The sequence below is a fragment of the Centropristis striata genome, chromosome 22, assembly GCF_030273125.1.
Source record: "Centropristis striata isolate RG_2023a ecotype Rhode Island chromosome 22, C.striata_1.0, whole genome shotgun sequence".
Classification (NCBI taxonomy): Eukaryota; Metazoa; Chordata; class Actinopteri; order Perciformes; family Serranidae; genus Centropristis; species Centropristis striata.
In genome coordinates, this window is record NC_081538.1 from 7,732,061 (window position 1) to 7,749,935 (window position 17,875).

Genomic DNA, 17,875 nt, shown 5'->3' on the forward strand with positions numbered 1-17,875 from the left:
AAAGCATGACCTATTTAAGTGAAAGCAAGGCTTGTCTTACGTCTACGTCAGCCTCTTCTGTGCGCTGGATGAAGGGGCCTTCTTTAAAGCTGTCTGGACTGATCTGAAACGAGGAAGCAAAGTCAGAGACAGCCAGCGGGGGGGACGGCAACTAGTGATGGCCAAATGAAGCTTCATGAACCAATTTCTTAATTTTCTGAACCCAGATGACGCTCTCTGTTTAACAAAGGGTTGTAAGCACATTTGAATTTGAACCAAGTAAACCATCTAGTGGGATCAATGGATACAACTAGCGGTTCATGAAGCTTCAGTTGGACATCACCAGCGAAAACAAACACCTCTGTTAGGATGAAGAATTTACAGCTCCAGCCATGAAGAGTTCTCCAAAAAGGTACTGTATGCAATTTTGGGGGAAAAGAATGACATGAAATTAAATTTTTAATTAGCACTGAATTAATTAGATGCAGTGTGTCAAAGAGTTTGTTAAGCAAAGTTATGACTAATCTAACATCTTTCTGCAAGTATCAGAATTTGATGTGAATGATACAAATCGTGTTATATTACGACAAAAAATAATTATTCCCCAAATGCTACGGATCTCAGAGAGAAACTATTCATATGCTGCCTGCTGTTCACTTCAGAGGCAGTATGAGGGGAATGAGGGGATGAAGGGATGAGTGCTCTGTGCATATTCACTAATCCTGTTTAATTTCCCTTGAAGCTGTTTACCCAGGTGTTACCAGGGATATTAAGGTTGAATATCATTATGAAGAGAAAGACGGCGGGAGGTGTGTATATATATACATATTTTTTTTTTTTATTATTTTTTTTTTTTTCCTTTCACACAATTGCATGAGAGTAATTTCCACTGGTGACTGGAGGAAACAGCGTCCCATGACAAAAATATAAAAATGGTATGATACAATTATAAAGAATGTTCATCTATATCATAATATATCACGGTCACACAATGTAAAATTAACAATTGTGAATATTCGCCTCCCATTCACTTCAGTTCTATGCAGGATTCCATTCTGATTCGGTCCGGACCTCCAATCTCGTGGATTAAAGTTGTGGACTAAGAAGCAGAGAAACTACAGTCTGCGGTCACAACATGTTTTTTTTTTGTCGTTCTAATTAAAAGACACTGGAACTAATCAGTCAAAGCTTATGCAGCTTAAGACAGTGCCCATGAGAGAACAAGGTACTTTTAGTGACATGAAGTGAAGTTATATTTAATTCACATTTTATTTTAGTTTGCGGTTAGAGCACTACCTCTGTCTCAGCTCTTGATAAATGAAATTGATCAATCAATCCAATATTTGATACGCTCTTTCTTCATTCCCTTAATCCTTTAATCTTAAAGGAAAACACAGCTATGTATGTGCTGTTGGAAACAGCCGGGTATCTTTCAGTTCATTTTCATAAACACAGACTGGCAAAAAAAAAACATGTCAACAAAAAAACACCTATTGATCACTCTGTGTCCAGTCCCCAAAGCTACACTATGCTCTGCACGCAAAATACAAACACAAAGATGCAGTAACGAAATAAAGGAGCTCTTCCACAACAGAGTCTGTCCATCCAATACACCTCCACTCAAAAATCTTCTTTATGAAGCAGCAGTATGGGAACAGCTTCTTACACAGCGTGAACATAAACTACAGTGGAGCGACCGATGAGCCTTCCTGCCTTTACCTCCTAAAGAAAAGAATGGCTCAGACAGACAGTAATAGATCGGGGCAGGCAGAGGCAGTTTGTTAGTGGAGTAAAGTGATAAAAATCCTCTGACAGTCCCCCACCAGTGAATCTGACAGCACAATATTATGTTCTCTTCCAGGAAATACAGCTGAGAGCCCATGTACATATCCACACAGAGAATCCAACAATGCACCACAAGACAGGTCAAAATCAATACAAATGTGTGACGATTTAATTCGGTTGACATAAAAAATGAATCACAATACCCTTTTTCAACTGTCACTGTCAGTTATTGTTAGGGATTTGACGAATTGATATGACTTCCGATACAGGGTTAATAATACGATTTGTATTGACAGTGAAGTATACCGTCGAACAAGTGAAAACCGGAAATCTGAATTTTTAAGATGACAAGAATGGATATTAGCTAGCATTAGCTTGCTTAAAAAATGACGGACCTAGTCACCTTGACATCACTGATTGTTTAGTGGACTGCCTGTTTGAAGCCTCAAGTTTAACATCTGTTGCCATCTTTGTTTTTTTAAACCGGGAGAGACCATATATGGACTGGGGAGGTGCAAGGACGAGTGTATCCAAAGAAAAAAGAAACTGTACGAAAAAAAACGTACAAAAGAAAATGTACTAAACGCAATGTACATTACTTAACGGAAAAATTTAACAGCCGACTCCTAGGATTGTCTTTTAGTACAATGGAACGCTGAATAAGACATTTTTTAAAGACCAAATTGTTCAAATAAATTTTCATGAACTGAAAACACACTGTGAAAGGGTCAAAGATGTGAGACGAAAACACGGCAGGCAGGTTCATGGCTGTTTAGATGTACACGTTGTCGTGGATACACATTGTTCAGCTTTGCTTCTCTCCTAATGACAGCTTACTGTGTTAGCGACCTGTCAATCATAGGTTACCAGGCCCCAAGTCATACCGAGCTTTATCATCTATTTTCTCTAAATGTTCTCTAAAAACTTATTGTAAGTCGCTTTGGACAAAAGCGTCTGCTAAATGACATGTAATGTAATGTAATGTAAATGGCAACATTATTTACACAATTAACATCATATTGTATTAAAGAAGATCTGAAACTAGCGATTGAGACCATAATGTTGCCACAAGTCGTCTCATTTTGTATTGCGATAGATAGGACCGGAATGCTTTTGCAAAAACACCATTGGCGAGCCTTGTTGGAATTTTTGATAGAATGCAGGCTAACGGCACATCCGGGTTTGCTTCACTGGTCAGACCCGGAGGTTGCTGCCTGGTTTAGCTCCATTGTACCTTTACAGAGACTGACACCTGAAACCTGGACTCACTCAACATATCTGGCAACCTGTGCTTCATCTGGAGACACTGAACACAGGCTCTGGGCTGTCTTAAAACAAAAAAAGTTCCAGCACATAACTCCCCTTTAAACATTAAATGCTTTTTTTTAATGCTTCTGTTATCGGGACAACCGCAACATCAGAATATGATCAGTGGTAATCAGTAAGCTTTAGAGGCTTTTCTTTTTTTCTACCTGTTTCCTTTTGCTTTTAGTCTTTATGCTACGCTAACCATGTCCAGACTCTTTGTTTGAAAATGTGTATTTCTGAAAATGTTCTACCATTAATTTTAATAATGTCAAACATGAGGATCATTAATTCTCCACAGAACATCTGAAAAAGTGAACCTTTAAGACAAACACATCTCCTGTGTGAGCATTTCCAAAGTGATGACAACAATGAAGATAGACGGTGAGAGGACCATCAGCCATGCTCACTTCATGTCACTTCCAACAGCATTAAACAGGAAGCAATGAAATGACATGTACAGAAACCAGAAACACTTTCAGTAATGCTGTGATGACATCTGGGAATGTGAAATGTGTCATGGGAATCCAGCTGGGTGAAACAAAAGGGCGATGGTGAAGGGGTGACATGGGTGCACTGGGCTACCAGGGCAAAGGTCTGGGTCTGGTTTGAGTCTGTTCCACTTCAGTTAAGTTAAAATGAAAGAGTTCATTTAGAAACAACAGGGACATTCAGTTTATGGAATGTAATGTACTTTTACTTCATGTTGAACTCTTTCATTTTACTACACTGAAATGTACTTGATGTTAAGCAAAACCCTATAAAAAAGTTTTTGCTTTCAACATGATACCTGACTTGTGAAAAGCTTGAACTGAAAATTCCATGATGATCAAGCAAAATTAATATTTATGTCATAAGACAAATGGACCGTCTTGACCCTGGCTCAAGCCAGAACCAGCCAAGGACCTTACTTGCTGATAGAGTTGCGGCCTCGGAGCCGAGTTCTCGATCATAGTGTGAATCATGAAGATTAGAGGCTCATTCTCCTTCGTCTAGCAGAGCGCCAAGGAGAAAGAGGATACAGTGGTGTAATAACACAGCAGCATATGTTGCTCAGGGATTAATGCCTGATATCCAGGAGCTGGAATTGGACTAGCTCTGTTCCTTAAACAGGAGAAAACCTTGAATAAATACCACTCTGAAAGGGACAGTTTTCTGCCCTCTAGTTTACAACCCTGATTCAAAAAAACTTGGGATGTTGTGATAAAGTTAAAAAAAAAAAAAATGAATTAAATTATTTTCTAATTCTTTGTGATATATATTAAAGTGAAAACTGTACAAAGACAGTATTTTCAATGTTTTGGTGAATATACACTTGAAATTCAATTCAAATTCTGAATTTGATGCATCCTGCCTTTATTTACGTTTTACATAGCGTCTCTTTTGAAATTGGGGTTTTACTATTTGGGGATCAAGATAAGCTTATTGATCTAACAAATGTTAAGGACCATTCCTGTGATTTTTCATAAGCCAAATTATGATCTTTATGATTTATCAACTACCTATACTACATCAGTGCTGAGCATTTTCCAAAGCATGGACTGAAAGTTGGGACAATGTTTATCTTAAAAAAGGGGTTGGGAAATGACAATATAAATTATAACATTTGAGGAAAAAGATTGGACTAAACCTTTAAGACTTCAAACTGCTGGCCACTCCCTCCTACACAGCCTGTCCAAAGCTAGCGTCTCCTTGAAACACATGACCTTTTCAGAGCAGTCGTATTCAATAATGCAGGAACTGTGGGAGGAAGTTCTAACCTACACACCAAAAATAAACAGCACATTTAGATGCCTGCCTCGATCAGGTTGCCTCTGGAAACTGATGACAGGTTTTTCTTGCGAATAGCCTGCTGCAATACAATGTTACTGAGATTCCAGTGGAGATGGCAAATAGTGCAGATGACAAATATATGTTACATATCAATCACTTGTTCAACCAGTGGCTGTCCAATTCAAGTCAATGAAGTGAATTCCACTTACTTTAAAGCCACACATGACAGTCATTCCTCAGGTTGGTGTCTGAGATGTTCATGTCTAGAGTTGGCTGGCATGTAAGTGAAGTTTAATACAGCTCCAAGCAGTGTGCAGATATAATGATTGTGATAAGTGTCAATCAAACAGCAATATGGTGTTAACTGTCTGTCTCTGTCTGTCTGTCTGTCTGTCTGTCTGTCTGTCTTTCTGTCTGTCTGTCTGTCTATCAACTTGCTAACCACTGACCTTTTAATTGTAGCCAATCTGCTTTAGTGCAATGCTGTACGTTACAACTCATTTAACCCTTTATCAGGCGAAGAACTATATTTACTAGAAATTTACTAGATTAAAGTGGCAAATCTACAAGAAAAAAAGTCGCAGATTTAAGAGATTTAAAGTGGCAAATCTGCGCGAAAAAAGTCGCAGATTTACGAGAAAAAAGTGGGGAAAAAGCAACTTTTTTTCTCCCAGATTCACCACTTTAAATCTCATAAATCTACACATTTTTTTCTCGTAGATTTGCCACTTTAATCTCGTAAATTTTTTTCTCAAAATATAATTTTCGTATGTTTTTTTTTTTACACATTCTGGCAGTATGTAATATCCTCCAATATTCTCTAGGGTTGAAATTTGGAATTTGCAAGTATTTCAATAAGTGTCCTATTAAGGGTTAAAGTGGTGAATCTGGGAGAAAAAAGTTATTTTTTCTCGAAAATCTGCGACTTGTTTCGCACAGATTTGCCACTTTAAATCTCTTAAATCTGCAACTTTTTTTCCTGTAGATTTAACACTTTAATCTAGTAAATTTGCAACTCAAAATATTACCTGAAGTTACCAAATATAGTTCTTTGCCTGATAAAGGGTTAAAGGTTGAACGTTACCCACACTGCTGGTGTGTGTGTTACCCACACCAGCATCACTGAGGGCTGTAGTCCTGGCTGATGGCAAACAATTTGCAGACAGGGACAGTCACAAAACATATTTTAACCAATCAAACAAAGGCCCACCCTAAAAATGTTATACCTGTTGTTTGTATGTGTACACTATATTAATGATATGTCCACCTTTCTGTTGCTATCTACAGCTGTTTCATAAGCACAGTAATATGCTTTGTATGAGTACAGACTGGCACATGGTTCTGGTTGATTCGGACCAAAACAGCCGATCTGTGGCGCTTATGTATAGGAACATGGAAGTTCTACGGTTGAGGAAAAAGTAGTGCCAAATAAAACGGCTGTGAACAGCAACAAAAACTGGTGGACATATTGTTAATACAGTGTACACATTAACAGGTACAACATTTTTAGGGTGGGCCTTTGTTTCTGTGGTTAAAATATGTTTGGTGACAGGTGTGCAGTCTGTTTCCTGCCTGGAGCTCCTGGTTCTCCAAACTGGGAACGTGTAGAACATCATCTGACTGTGGGAAAGTACTCGTACTCATACAACCACACCTCAAGAAATAAGAGCTATCCCTTTAAGATTGTTGTTGGCAATGTCCAGATTTGCTGTTGTGTGTTATATGGCCTAATTTCTTTTTTTCAAAAAATCTTTCCTTTTATGTTTATGGCGTCTAGTACATGTGACGTTTCTCATGTTGTAGTTTGAGTTTTGTTTTCTCCACAAGGTGGCGCTGTTGGTTCACTGTTGTAGTATGTTTGGAAAATCAGTGAGACTATAAGAGTCCATTAATGTTTCAATTCTCCACACACATAATTCAATTCAATCACCTGCCTTTGATAAATGAACATGATCTGAGATCTGCAACCAGTTCAAAGTCACTGTGAGATGTTTTTAATGGCACACTACACAAATGAAACCAACAGCTACTTTATTCTAGAAAAGACATGGCATGCCTTGGAAAATGGTCAGCAGCAATAAGGCTCGAATACAAAACACAAGTATGGTCCTCTATCGTACTTACGCAGCTTACAATTTTTAAATCTCAACTTTAGTTTATTCAGATTAAATAATTCTGACTAAACAGGCTAAGAGGAAAAGGAAAAAAAGATGAAAAGGAAACAGAGAGAGAAATAGTAGTCTGGAACAGAGATTATCATTAATGTACATGCATGTAAGTTATAATTGTTATATTGTTATAACAATGTTAGGAGACAACAGTCAGCTGGGAGGTCCTCACCTGGCTGTCCAGGTAAATAAGGTTCCTCTGGAGGTGATGGGAAAGAACATCAGTCTGCAGTAGCAGCAGAAGAAGCAAGAGAAGAAGCAGGAAAAGTGGCAGGAGTGCCAAGAGAAGGAGGCAGAGGATGGAGAAAAGGGAGTCAAAGGCATATTTCAACAGGAAAGAAGAGGTCATACAAAGAGAGACAGTGCTGTAGATCCTATTAACGTATCTATCTATTTTTATTTTCCAGTGAGATTAAACTTGAGAAACTTGTTCTAGCTGCCTAACCTTAACCATAGTCTGAACCACAGTCTCTTAACAACTATAGCCACAGTGTACTTGTCATTGTAGAAATAATGAATTTTATAAGAGTTGGCACTGAATGGTAAAAAAAAAAAATCACTGAATAATAACCCAGAGTTTGGCAGAATGGTCCAATATCAACATTCTGTCTGGTGATAGGGATACATGAGGAGGTAACACAATTCAAACAGTGTGCGTCCTGCATTGCAAGACTATTAGCAGAATCAAAAACGTATCTAAAAACGTATCTGTGCTCCTTCTATTGTCATTTGTCCAAAATACATGCATATATGGACAGCCATATCCAAAATCCCATATGAAACAGAAAAAAGTATTAGACCATTGTTTTCTTCACTTTCTTTTTCATTTTAATGCCTGGTAGAACTAAAGGTTCATTTGTTTGGACAAGTATAATGACATCAATAAAAATAGCTGACAAGAGTTTAATTTAAGAGCTGATATCTAGACATTTTCCATTGTTTTCTTGATAATAACCAAAATCATTTTCAAGAAAACCATTGAAAATGTATTGATATCCACTCTTAAATTAAACTATTATAAGCTATTTTTGTTGTTATCATTACATTTGTCCAAACAAATGTACCTTTAGTTGTACCAGACATTAAAATGAACTAGAAAGCAAGGAGAAAACAAGGGTGGTCTAACATTTTTTTCCATGACTGTACATTCTGCAGTATGAATCATAAAATTTACAAAATGTCAATCAACCCAAGACACATGACAACATGCTGCACTTTAAGTCTGCACAATCATTTTGATAACAGGTAAACCAGACACGCGGCTCACCTATTGTACATGCATTATAAAATCATATTCTGACAGCCCACTCACAATGTAGATCAGGCTAAAAAGAGACAACATATGCCATGTTGTTTGACACATCAGCTCATATCCATCCATGCTCTCCTGGCCCACAGCTGCACAGAGACCTCAAGCCGACATGCGTGGAAAGGACTAGTGCCCCCATACAAGAATACACATGCTTAAACACACACAGGTGCAAAAGAAAACCCATAAATCCACACACCAATAGCCCAAATCCCCAACAAAAATACACACCCACCATCCTGCGCGCATTTATGCCAGAACAGTACTCCAAACTGAAATTGAATTTGGGGTGTTCATATAGCCAAATGTCAGATTTGACACCAACATCACCTGCAAATGGTTAAACTGCCATGTGACTGTGAAATCTATTACTAACCTTATGTCTAAAGTAAATGTATTGTTTATCTGTTTGGCTTTACTGTGTCTACACCATTGCCGCAAATGTATAAGGACTTTCTGTTCCCCTGTGCTGCTGCTATTGTTACTTGCTGACCTGAATACGGAGAAGACAGACATGTCCTATCTGCAAAGCACATGGAAGAGTGTCTTGTGTATCAGCTCACCATGATGCTTTATGGTTTTTATAGGGGACATGACCGCGCACAGCCATCTGTTTTTGTTGTATAACTGATACCAAAATGCTATGGCATTCTATGTGTTGGTAGGGACTTATTGTAACTTATTACAATTCATCTATCAACATTTGATGGAAATTCTTCTGAAAATGTCAACCTGTTGGGTGAACTGGTTGCAAGACAGGAGATCGTCAAAGTCAGAAAAGGGCTATTATCTAGGAACCTTGAATGTCTGAACATCATTTTGTGCCAATGTATTACTTCTCTGTTTAAATATGTTAACATAAGCCCCTTTCATAGTGCAGTCCGGCAAATGTCCCGCTATATTGCTGGAAAGATCTGTACCAGCTTTTCGCCTTAGGGCGTTCACAGTGATCCCGCAAAGGTGTGATATTTGTGCCCTTTCATAGTGCAGTCCGGCGTCGCGGACACCATAGTGACGTACAGCAGAGAAGCAGCAGTGCTGCGCAGGAGCACAATGCTAATAGGCTACACAGTTAGCTCTGTAGCAGTACAGTGTGTATGTGCTGCAACAGGATGTGTTCACTTCGCGATTTCTGTTTGTTTCCAACAAGCACCAGACACTCTGTGCACAGTTAGCGATGCCGGTTTGTTTACAATAAGCAGCGGACGCTGTGGACAGTTAGCAATGGTGGCTGCAGTTGTTTTGCAGCTGAACAGCGAGACGTTAGACGTCATGTGTGACATCAAATATCCCGATCCGCCCCAATGGCCCGTTCATAGTGGTCCCGCTTCCAACAGCTCCACCAATTTCTCGCCTCTGTGACTAACTCCAGAGGTGGAAAATTGGTGGGATCATTTCATTTGCTTCGGGCGCGTTCATAGTGGAGGCGTGGCATTACAGAGCCGTATATGTCCCGGCATTAAACGGCACTGTGAAAGGGGCTATTGTGTGTCAGAACTCCTTGGTTAAGTTTAGGCAACAAAACTACTTGGTTAAGGTTAGGAAAACAAAGAACATGTTTAGGGGCAGTGACGGTGTATCTGGTCATGAAGTCTCCAATAGCACAGGAATACCGCTCTCCTGTGTAAAGGTCCTGGGTTTGTGTCATACTGTCAACAGTCTTTGACTCACAGAATTTGAAGAATTTGACTCACAGAACACCCACAAAGTCATTTAATTTGGAGAAAACTAACAGTCTCCCATTGCAAATACACACAGACACACAGAATATGGGATTTTGACTGCTTACTTGGTAAAGCGAAAATGCGTGCACACACCCACATGTATTGTACACACTCAGTGCTGACCTTAGCGTTGGGCCCCTCCATACCCAGGGCCATTAGCTGAGCTACTGTGTGTTCTCGCAGGTTGTTGAGCTCCGCCTGTTGCCGGCGGAGCTTGATCAGGAGCAGGGTCAGCTCCTCAGGCTGCACAGAGCAACACACAGAGGACAGAAGGAAAGCTGCTACACTGATGACAACAACAAAACCTGTCTGCTGATTGAAATCATCAAATCAACATGATGCATTGACCCTGGTGACCTTTAAGAGTAGAGGAACTACTGCAACTGCTTATCAATTGTCCTGTAGAAACCCTATAACTGTAATATGATGCATTTAAACCATTTGTTTTTTATGAGAGAGAAGTATATTACTGTATATGTTCAGGACTTTGTTGCTTTGGTTCAACTGCAACAGCAGACATGCCAGCCCCCAGCATTACATTTATTATTTTTACATCTAGTTTAGTTCCTCAGCATGCACCATTAGACAGCCTGTTGGCTATGCATCCATACACATGTGAGGTGTTGTTTGAGTTCAAGTTGAAAAAGAAATAACTTCTTCTCTATTTAAGAAAGCCTTGGAGGAGGATTTGGGATTGAAATAATAGAAAAGGCATTTGAGGCTTGCATTTGAAGTCTTCATAACAAATAAAGAACTCTGAGCTATTAGTTGTTACAACTTAAAAAATCATTATGAGACTTTTCTTGGCCACTTCGACAGAAGAACTCCACAACATGTGAACAGACACGCTGGACTGACATGTTAATGCTTGAGGAAGTGGTACTGGCTAACAATCAGAAACTTCCTTATTCACACATACTGATACAGAGTAGCATCAGCATCATCATCAAACTTTGTCTTTCTGCCCTTTAGTGCGAGGCAGGTAGTTTAAAGTTCTTTTATCAGTGTGTTTTACTAAAAACAGCTACCTGCGCTAAGACTGAACCAAATGAGATTTTACTCAAAGAGGCTGAAGTTGTGATCATTTTATCTGAGTTCATAAATGCAAGTGTACCATTTCGTATGACATGTTGTCATTTGATAGATGTTTTACATTAAAAACATCGGTAACGCTTTATAATAAGGTCCTTAATAACCATTAATTAACAAGCAATAAGGCATTGTTCTCACTTTAGATCCGGTAGTTGCAAAAAGCATAGTTAACTTATAGTTAACTTATGATAGATGAGCAAGAAAGTATATTTTAATATCAATAAGCAAACAAAATAAGATTAATAAAGGCATGGCAAAGACATAATGGGCGGGTCATGGGTGTTTGTAATGCCATTATTAACACTTATATAAGCTTATAAACACACAATAATGCACACCTTGGTTATTACAAGGACCTTAATATAAAGCGTTACCAAAACATCTATAAGTAAAGCTGCATTTATTTAAATCTATATTGGTGTGGACTTTGTTAGTGAACTGAATGATAATGTTGCTCTGTGTCTGCTGGATGTGTAAACAGGCGACTGTCTGCAGAACATTCTGCATGTAAACTGAATAAGGTGCTTTGAGAAATGTTCTTAAACTGTTTTTCATGAAGTGGTGAACCTCTGCCCATTCTTGCTTGTGAACAACTGAGCTTTTCGAGGATACTACTTTCATACCCAATCATGAGATACTCTCACCAATTAGCCTATTTAAAAATTGGTTGATTTTTAAATGTTTGAACTTACCCAGTCATTATTTGCCCCTGTACCAACTTCTTTGAAATGTTTTTGCTGGCATCAATTCAAAAATAAGCATATATTTACAAAGTAACGAAGTTAATGAGGTTAAACTGTATTTGTCTTGTTGTTTTCAATTGAATATATGTCAGAAAGAATTAGCAAATGACCCCGCTTTTTTGTAACTGGGGTTTGTAAGTGTTTTAATGATGAAAGAACAGTTTCTCATCTGTACTACAGTCATATACATCAAGTACCCAAATGGTATTTTACTGAAGCTTTGCAGTCTGGATGAGCCAGGTTTCTGGCTGAACTGGTACGAAGTATTACTCAGACAGCCGATGTTACAATCCTTCAGATCTAAAAGGTTAACTGGACTCGGAAATCGAGCTCCTGCATGTGAGAAAATTCAATATAAAATGTTCCAGGCTTTCATCGATCTCATGACTTCCCACTGGCCTCTGTCAAAGTTTCAATTTTATCTTCAGTTTAAAAAAGAGCAAAATGTGTAATTTCAGTTATAGATTTATACTTGGACTGGTGCACACAAACACATCTCACCCACACACACACACACACACACACGCATCATAGCATTACTTGTGACACAGTAAAAAAAAAAAAGGAACACAGCTTCTGTGACAAAACTGCGCACTGCAATAGTCATCTGGAAAATTACTGGATGAATTAAAAAAAAAAAACTGCAGAGGCTCTCATCTGCCATCAAGCAATCACATTATTCACAGCTGGCCTCAAACAGAAATATCAGTCCACATTCTTGATTGTCGTTCGTTTCACTTTAAGAGCAAGACAATCTCCCTCTTTGTGCTGCATTTTGTGTGTGTGTTCACCGTCATTAAGATAGCATTGTCCATAATTACATTGGCCCAGCTGAGACAAGTGGAAAAAGCAACAATAAGAGGCTGCTGAGAACAAAGCATCATTGAGATAGATGTATGAGTTGTGTTTCAAGTGTTTGAATGTCAGTGGTGGAAGGTTTTCTATGCTCTCAAAACTCTATTGACTCTTTGTTAGAGTTTACTGACATCAGGGGGACAGTGGATTGAATCTCATAGTCAGGAGCGTGAGGGTGAAGAGGAATTGCTTTGTAACACTCACTGTCTTTCCTTGCAGGGACTGTGGGGTGATTGTTTGAGGAGGGATGCTGGCTGCAATGGATCGTCTGTCAGGTGGGTAGCTGTACTGTGGGGGAGAAGGATGACAATGGAGGGAATTAGACAGAAGAATTTCAGAGTCGGTGATCTCCATCGGTGACTCAAATGACCTAAAAACCACCTTTAATATTACAAATGTGTTAATTTGGTTTCACTTTAACGGGATATCAGTGTTGGTCTTGGTCTTGAGACCACTTTTTGAAGGTTTCCGTCTTGTCTTGGAATCGACTGCATTTTTACTCTGTCTTGTCTCGGTCTCGGACAAAGCGGACTCTGGATTTTATTTCAAGACTGGTCAGGACCACAACTGTGCATTTTTGGATTTACTTGTTAATATCATTGCTGTGATTTTGCGTAAATCGTATTGCTTAGAGTACAACTAATAACATGACTCAGATATCATTTGTCACCACTCCCGCCTCCTTTCACACGCCCCCCACAAAAGTGCATATGAGTGACAGCCAACTCGTCTGTAATAAAATTTTGTTACCTGAACCACAAAGATTTGTTGTGCACAATGTTACGGTTGGAGGTGTGTTGTGTTTGTTTTTCTTTTGTTTTCTTGCTTCCTTAAGGGCCCGCCTCCTGCTCCTCCCAGTTGCTGTGTGTTTCCAGGTGCACCTGTGATCGATTGCTGGTTAAGTGTTAAATAGACTGAAGCCCGAAGCAGACGAGGCTGGTAGGCCATTGTCGCGCTGTCATTGTGCCGGTTGTGGAAGTGTTGGCTGTCTGGTGAAAACCCTTGAGTGCTGCCTGGACGCTGGGGAAGGAGAATCCAGTTGGTCCTTGTATTTTTGGTTTGTGTCCTCAGGGTGTTTTAGTTGGAAGATATTTTAGGTTATTGTCGCTGTCCGTTGGATAGTAGTTTTGTGTTCGCCGTCTATAAATAAATTATATTTTTCTTTAACTCAGCTTGCCTGGTTTTCACTTGTTTTTTTAATGTAACATCAATGGCTACTCCCGAAACTCAATTTGGGACGTAACACACAACTACAAAAAAAAGAAAACACAGCGCAAATTGGAAATTCTGCAAAGCAACGCTAACAGAGATGGCTGGGACTGGTCTTGGTCTTGACTCGGTCTCGCCCTGACTCGGTCTTGGTCTTGTCTCGGTCTCAACCCAAGTCTTGGTTTTGTCTTGGTCTCGATACACTGTGGTCTTGGTATTGACTTGGTCTCAGTTTAGGTGGTCTTGACTACAACACTGCTGGATATCATTCAACTATTGATAATATAATAACATTTCAATAGAACACATCACTATAGTGTCACACAAAACTGTGCACGAATGTCCGTTACAGAAGGAATCAAAAGTTAATCACAGGAAGAGTTGTAATCTGTCTTGAACATGTCGTGTTGTGTGGTGGGCTGCCTGAACTGAAAAAGGTACCCATAAAAGTCTTCTTTTTTCATACATATACATAAAGTTTTTATTTTATACATTTACATTAGTAAAACAGTAAAATAAAGTCCTATGAGAAAGTAGTTTATTTTGGTAACTACTTTTCTTCGTGAGTACAGTGTTCTTATTTCCGGTCTGTTCTTTCTCTGCAACTGGCATGCGCACGCATTGTCAGTGTTTGTATTCAAATAATTGGTCTATAGTTTCTCTATTATTTGAAACGCTCTCTGAAGCACCGGTGACGTTTGAAACCTTTGATTTCCTCAGCCACAAGGTATTTCTCATTTGACACATGCTCTGACATAATGTATTGAAACAGCTGCACTATTACAAGCATTGGAGTTTTGGGATCATTCACCCATCTCTAGAAAAAGCTAAACTAAAAATGAATGGCATGCATGATAGTGATGACAAGTATACATGATTTTTAGTTATTAGCAAATGCACAAAAGACTGTATGAAAAGAGGAACATTGTTAAATGAGAAGGTAACAATAGGACACAGTCCGCCACAGCTCCAGTGTGCTATCTATTTGCCAGCAGCTGCTTTCTTTGTTAGCAAACACAGAACAATGATTGAACTCGATTAATGTCAATGTAATTAAATTCTGCTGCTATACAGTGGCCAAAAAGGAATATAGCAGAACATTGTTCAAGTAAAAGAGACACAACATTAAAATCTCTTCCAGTAGAAAAAATAGATTTACTTAAAAACTGCCCCAGTCCTCCACAAAACTCATGGTGTGTCAGTGATTTGGTGTGCAGATACATGCAGATACACAAAACACAAGCAAATAGTACATAATACATTTAAAAAAACACGCTGCAAAGATCACAACACAACAGAAGTATTTCCAGAGGACACTTAAAAGTGATGCACATGCGGGCTAGCGCTAGCGTGCTAACGTTAGCAGTCGATCGATAGCATGCTAGCGTTAGTGGGCTAGCAAGACCAAGACCAACTTGGTGCCGTTGAGAGAGACCAACTAAAACTTATATCATAAATGTATTTGATATGTTTAACTGCAATGTGATTGACACAGGCTAGCGGGCTAACACTACATATGACGTTATAACAAAAATATCATTATCTTGAAATAACGTGACAATATCACGTGTGTCCAGGCGTATGCATCACTTTTAAGTGTCCTCTAGAAACACTTCTGTTGTGTTCTGGTCTATTTGCAGCACGTTTTCTTAATTTGTTGTGTTGTGGTCTTTGCATTTCGTTTTCTAAATGCTGCATTTGTGTTGTCAAATTGATGAAGTGTGTTTTCTCAATTTGCTTGTGTTTTGTGTATTTGCATGTGCTTTGCTTAAGTTGCAGCGCTGTGACCTCTCAGCACCGTAGGGTTACTTGACATAAACAAGCCTTCATAAACATATCATAGAAGGCCTAATCATCCATCTTAAAGAAACTATTTAGCTTTATGCATGATCATTACACAAAACTGCCATAAGAGATGTTTGACATTGGCTGTCATGACATTATCATACTATATTATAATTGTGTCATGATTCTTTTTGACCTGAAGTAAAATGGAAGCTTTTGGATTGTTATAAAGACAAGAACTGAAATGGTCCATGTGGCCCATTTAAAACCGGGTCTCAGTACCCATTACCATTAGTCATACAAAGATGTATATTCTTACTACATCCCCTGATCCGTCTATTTGACAAAAAATCATTCTATAGAGCAAGCATGTATTTCACAGAGAAAAAGCTTGCTTTTACAGGTTACATTAGATTATTCAACTTAAGTCCGTGCCTGTGAATACAGAGAACGTGTTGGTGTATTACAGCGAGCTGTCTAGTGTGACTCAGTCAAACACTACAAACTTTATCTGAGGTGTCACTGTGGCTCACAGCCTGGGTTGGGGATTGGATTTGGGCTTTAGACTTGTGACAGATCGGACTCATCCACTGAAGTGTGACTCATCCACTGATTGCAAACTCAACTCCGTATCCTGCCTGACTCAAATCAAAAAGAAACATCTGTGGACTCAAGGAGTGTTCCATATCTGACAAGGACCTCCTTGATGGGGTGTGGAATGCCAGGCACATTAGTAAGTGTTTCTATAGGAGAGAGCTGAATTTGACTAATTTTCCTCCTCTGGCAAGAGAAATGACAAAACAGACAAAGCAATTTTCTGGGGTTTTTTTATATCTGCATTTAAGCTCTTTGATGTCATTTCTAGTGACACTTCATCTCTTGTGTTACCCTCAAACACAAATTGTGATCACTAACCCATCAATCTTTGTGAGGTTCCACATTTTTAGCTGCAAGGCAATTTGTTGATTCCTAACAAACAGAAATAAATGCTCTTCCACAGACAATAACCACATATAAACCACAAGGGATCACTTCATGTTGCTGTTGTTTCATATTGAAAGCCTCCATTGGAATATCACATTGAGGCTTTTATTGTAGAAAATCGACAAGTGGGCATTTAGAGAAAACCCTGTAAATACAGGAAACACACTCAACAATTAAAACGGTTTCCAGTTATAAAATGATGCACATGATTGGGACTTGTTCTTATTGCCATGGTTTTTTGCTAGTTAAGTTATTGAATTCGACAAAATGTGTCCAACAAGTATTGATTTATGTCATAGCCAGCTAACAAAGGTAGTCTGTTTTCAAATAGGCTAGCTTAAATTCAGTTTTTTTATGTTATTTTTATTGTCCGGTAGAAACAGTTTTCATATGCACGTGTGGTACTTGCAGCACGTTTATATATTTAGTTGTGTTTTCTCTACAACAACGATTCCAAAAAATGTAATAAAAACAAAAATGCTATAATGCAAATCCTCAGCCTTCATTCAATGGAATACAGTACAAAGATATCGATGCTCAAACTGAAGAAGACATTTTACTTTACAATATGTTCAAATAAACTGTCATAAAATAAAATTACAGTGTGAAAGGGTCAAATTTATGAGACCGGACCGGTAAACATACTTTTTTCTTTTTTAACTTTATTGACAAGTTGCCGTGGATACGCATTGCTTTTCTTGTCTCCTGATGGTGGCTCGCCTTGTTAGCCACCTGTCAATCAAAGGTAGCCACGCCCCAAATCATACAATTCTTTATCTTCTATTTTCTTCAAAATGGGGCCATTATTTACACTATTAACATCAAATTGTCTTGACAATTTTTTACTAGCAATTGAGACCATAGTGTTGTCCTAAAAAAAAATTCGGAGGTGATAGATCAAGTGAGAAGTTCTCTCATTTTGTATTGAAATGAATGGACACAAATGCTTTTGCAGCCGCCGTCAGCGCCCCCTACTGGAATTTTTGGTAGAATGCACCTTAAGGCACTTCCTGGTTTGCCTCCCTGCTCAGACCCGGAGGTTGCTGCCTGATCAGATCACCGCATATTGCTGACTCTCTTACATGAACTGTTACTTGGTGCAGGACTACGGCTTACCAAGGAATCTATATTTTACATTATGAATAGTTTTTTTTTTTAAATTTA

General features: G+C 38.7%; 1 protein-coding gene across 1 annotated transcript in view; it reads right to left on the bottom strand.

Moving 5' to 3' along the window:
* Positions 1-17,875, bottom strand: part of LOC131960517 (pleckstrin homology domain-containing family A member 5-like) — a 241,091-nt gene that overhangs the window by 19,983 nt on the left and 203,233 nt on the right. The window contains exons 14-18 of the mRNA XM_059325753.1: positions 12,938-13,021; positions 10,167-10,286; positions 7,183-7,236; positions 3,981-4,061; positions 41-103 (exon numbers count right to left, since the gene is read on the bottom strand). Of these exons, the coding sequence (XP_059181736.1) occupies positions 41-103; positions 3,981-4,061; positions 7,183-7,236; positions 10,167-10,286; positions 12,938-13,021 (402 nt within the window). The remainder of the gene's footprint in view (positions 1-40; positions 104-3,980; positions 4,062-7,182; positions 7,237-10,166; positions 10,287-12,937; positions 13,022-17,875) is intronic.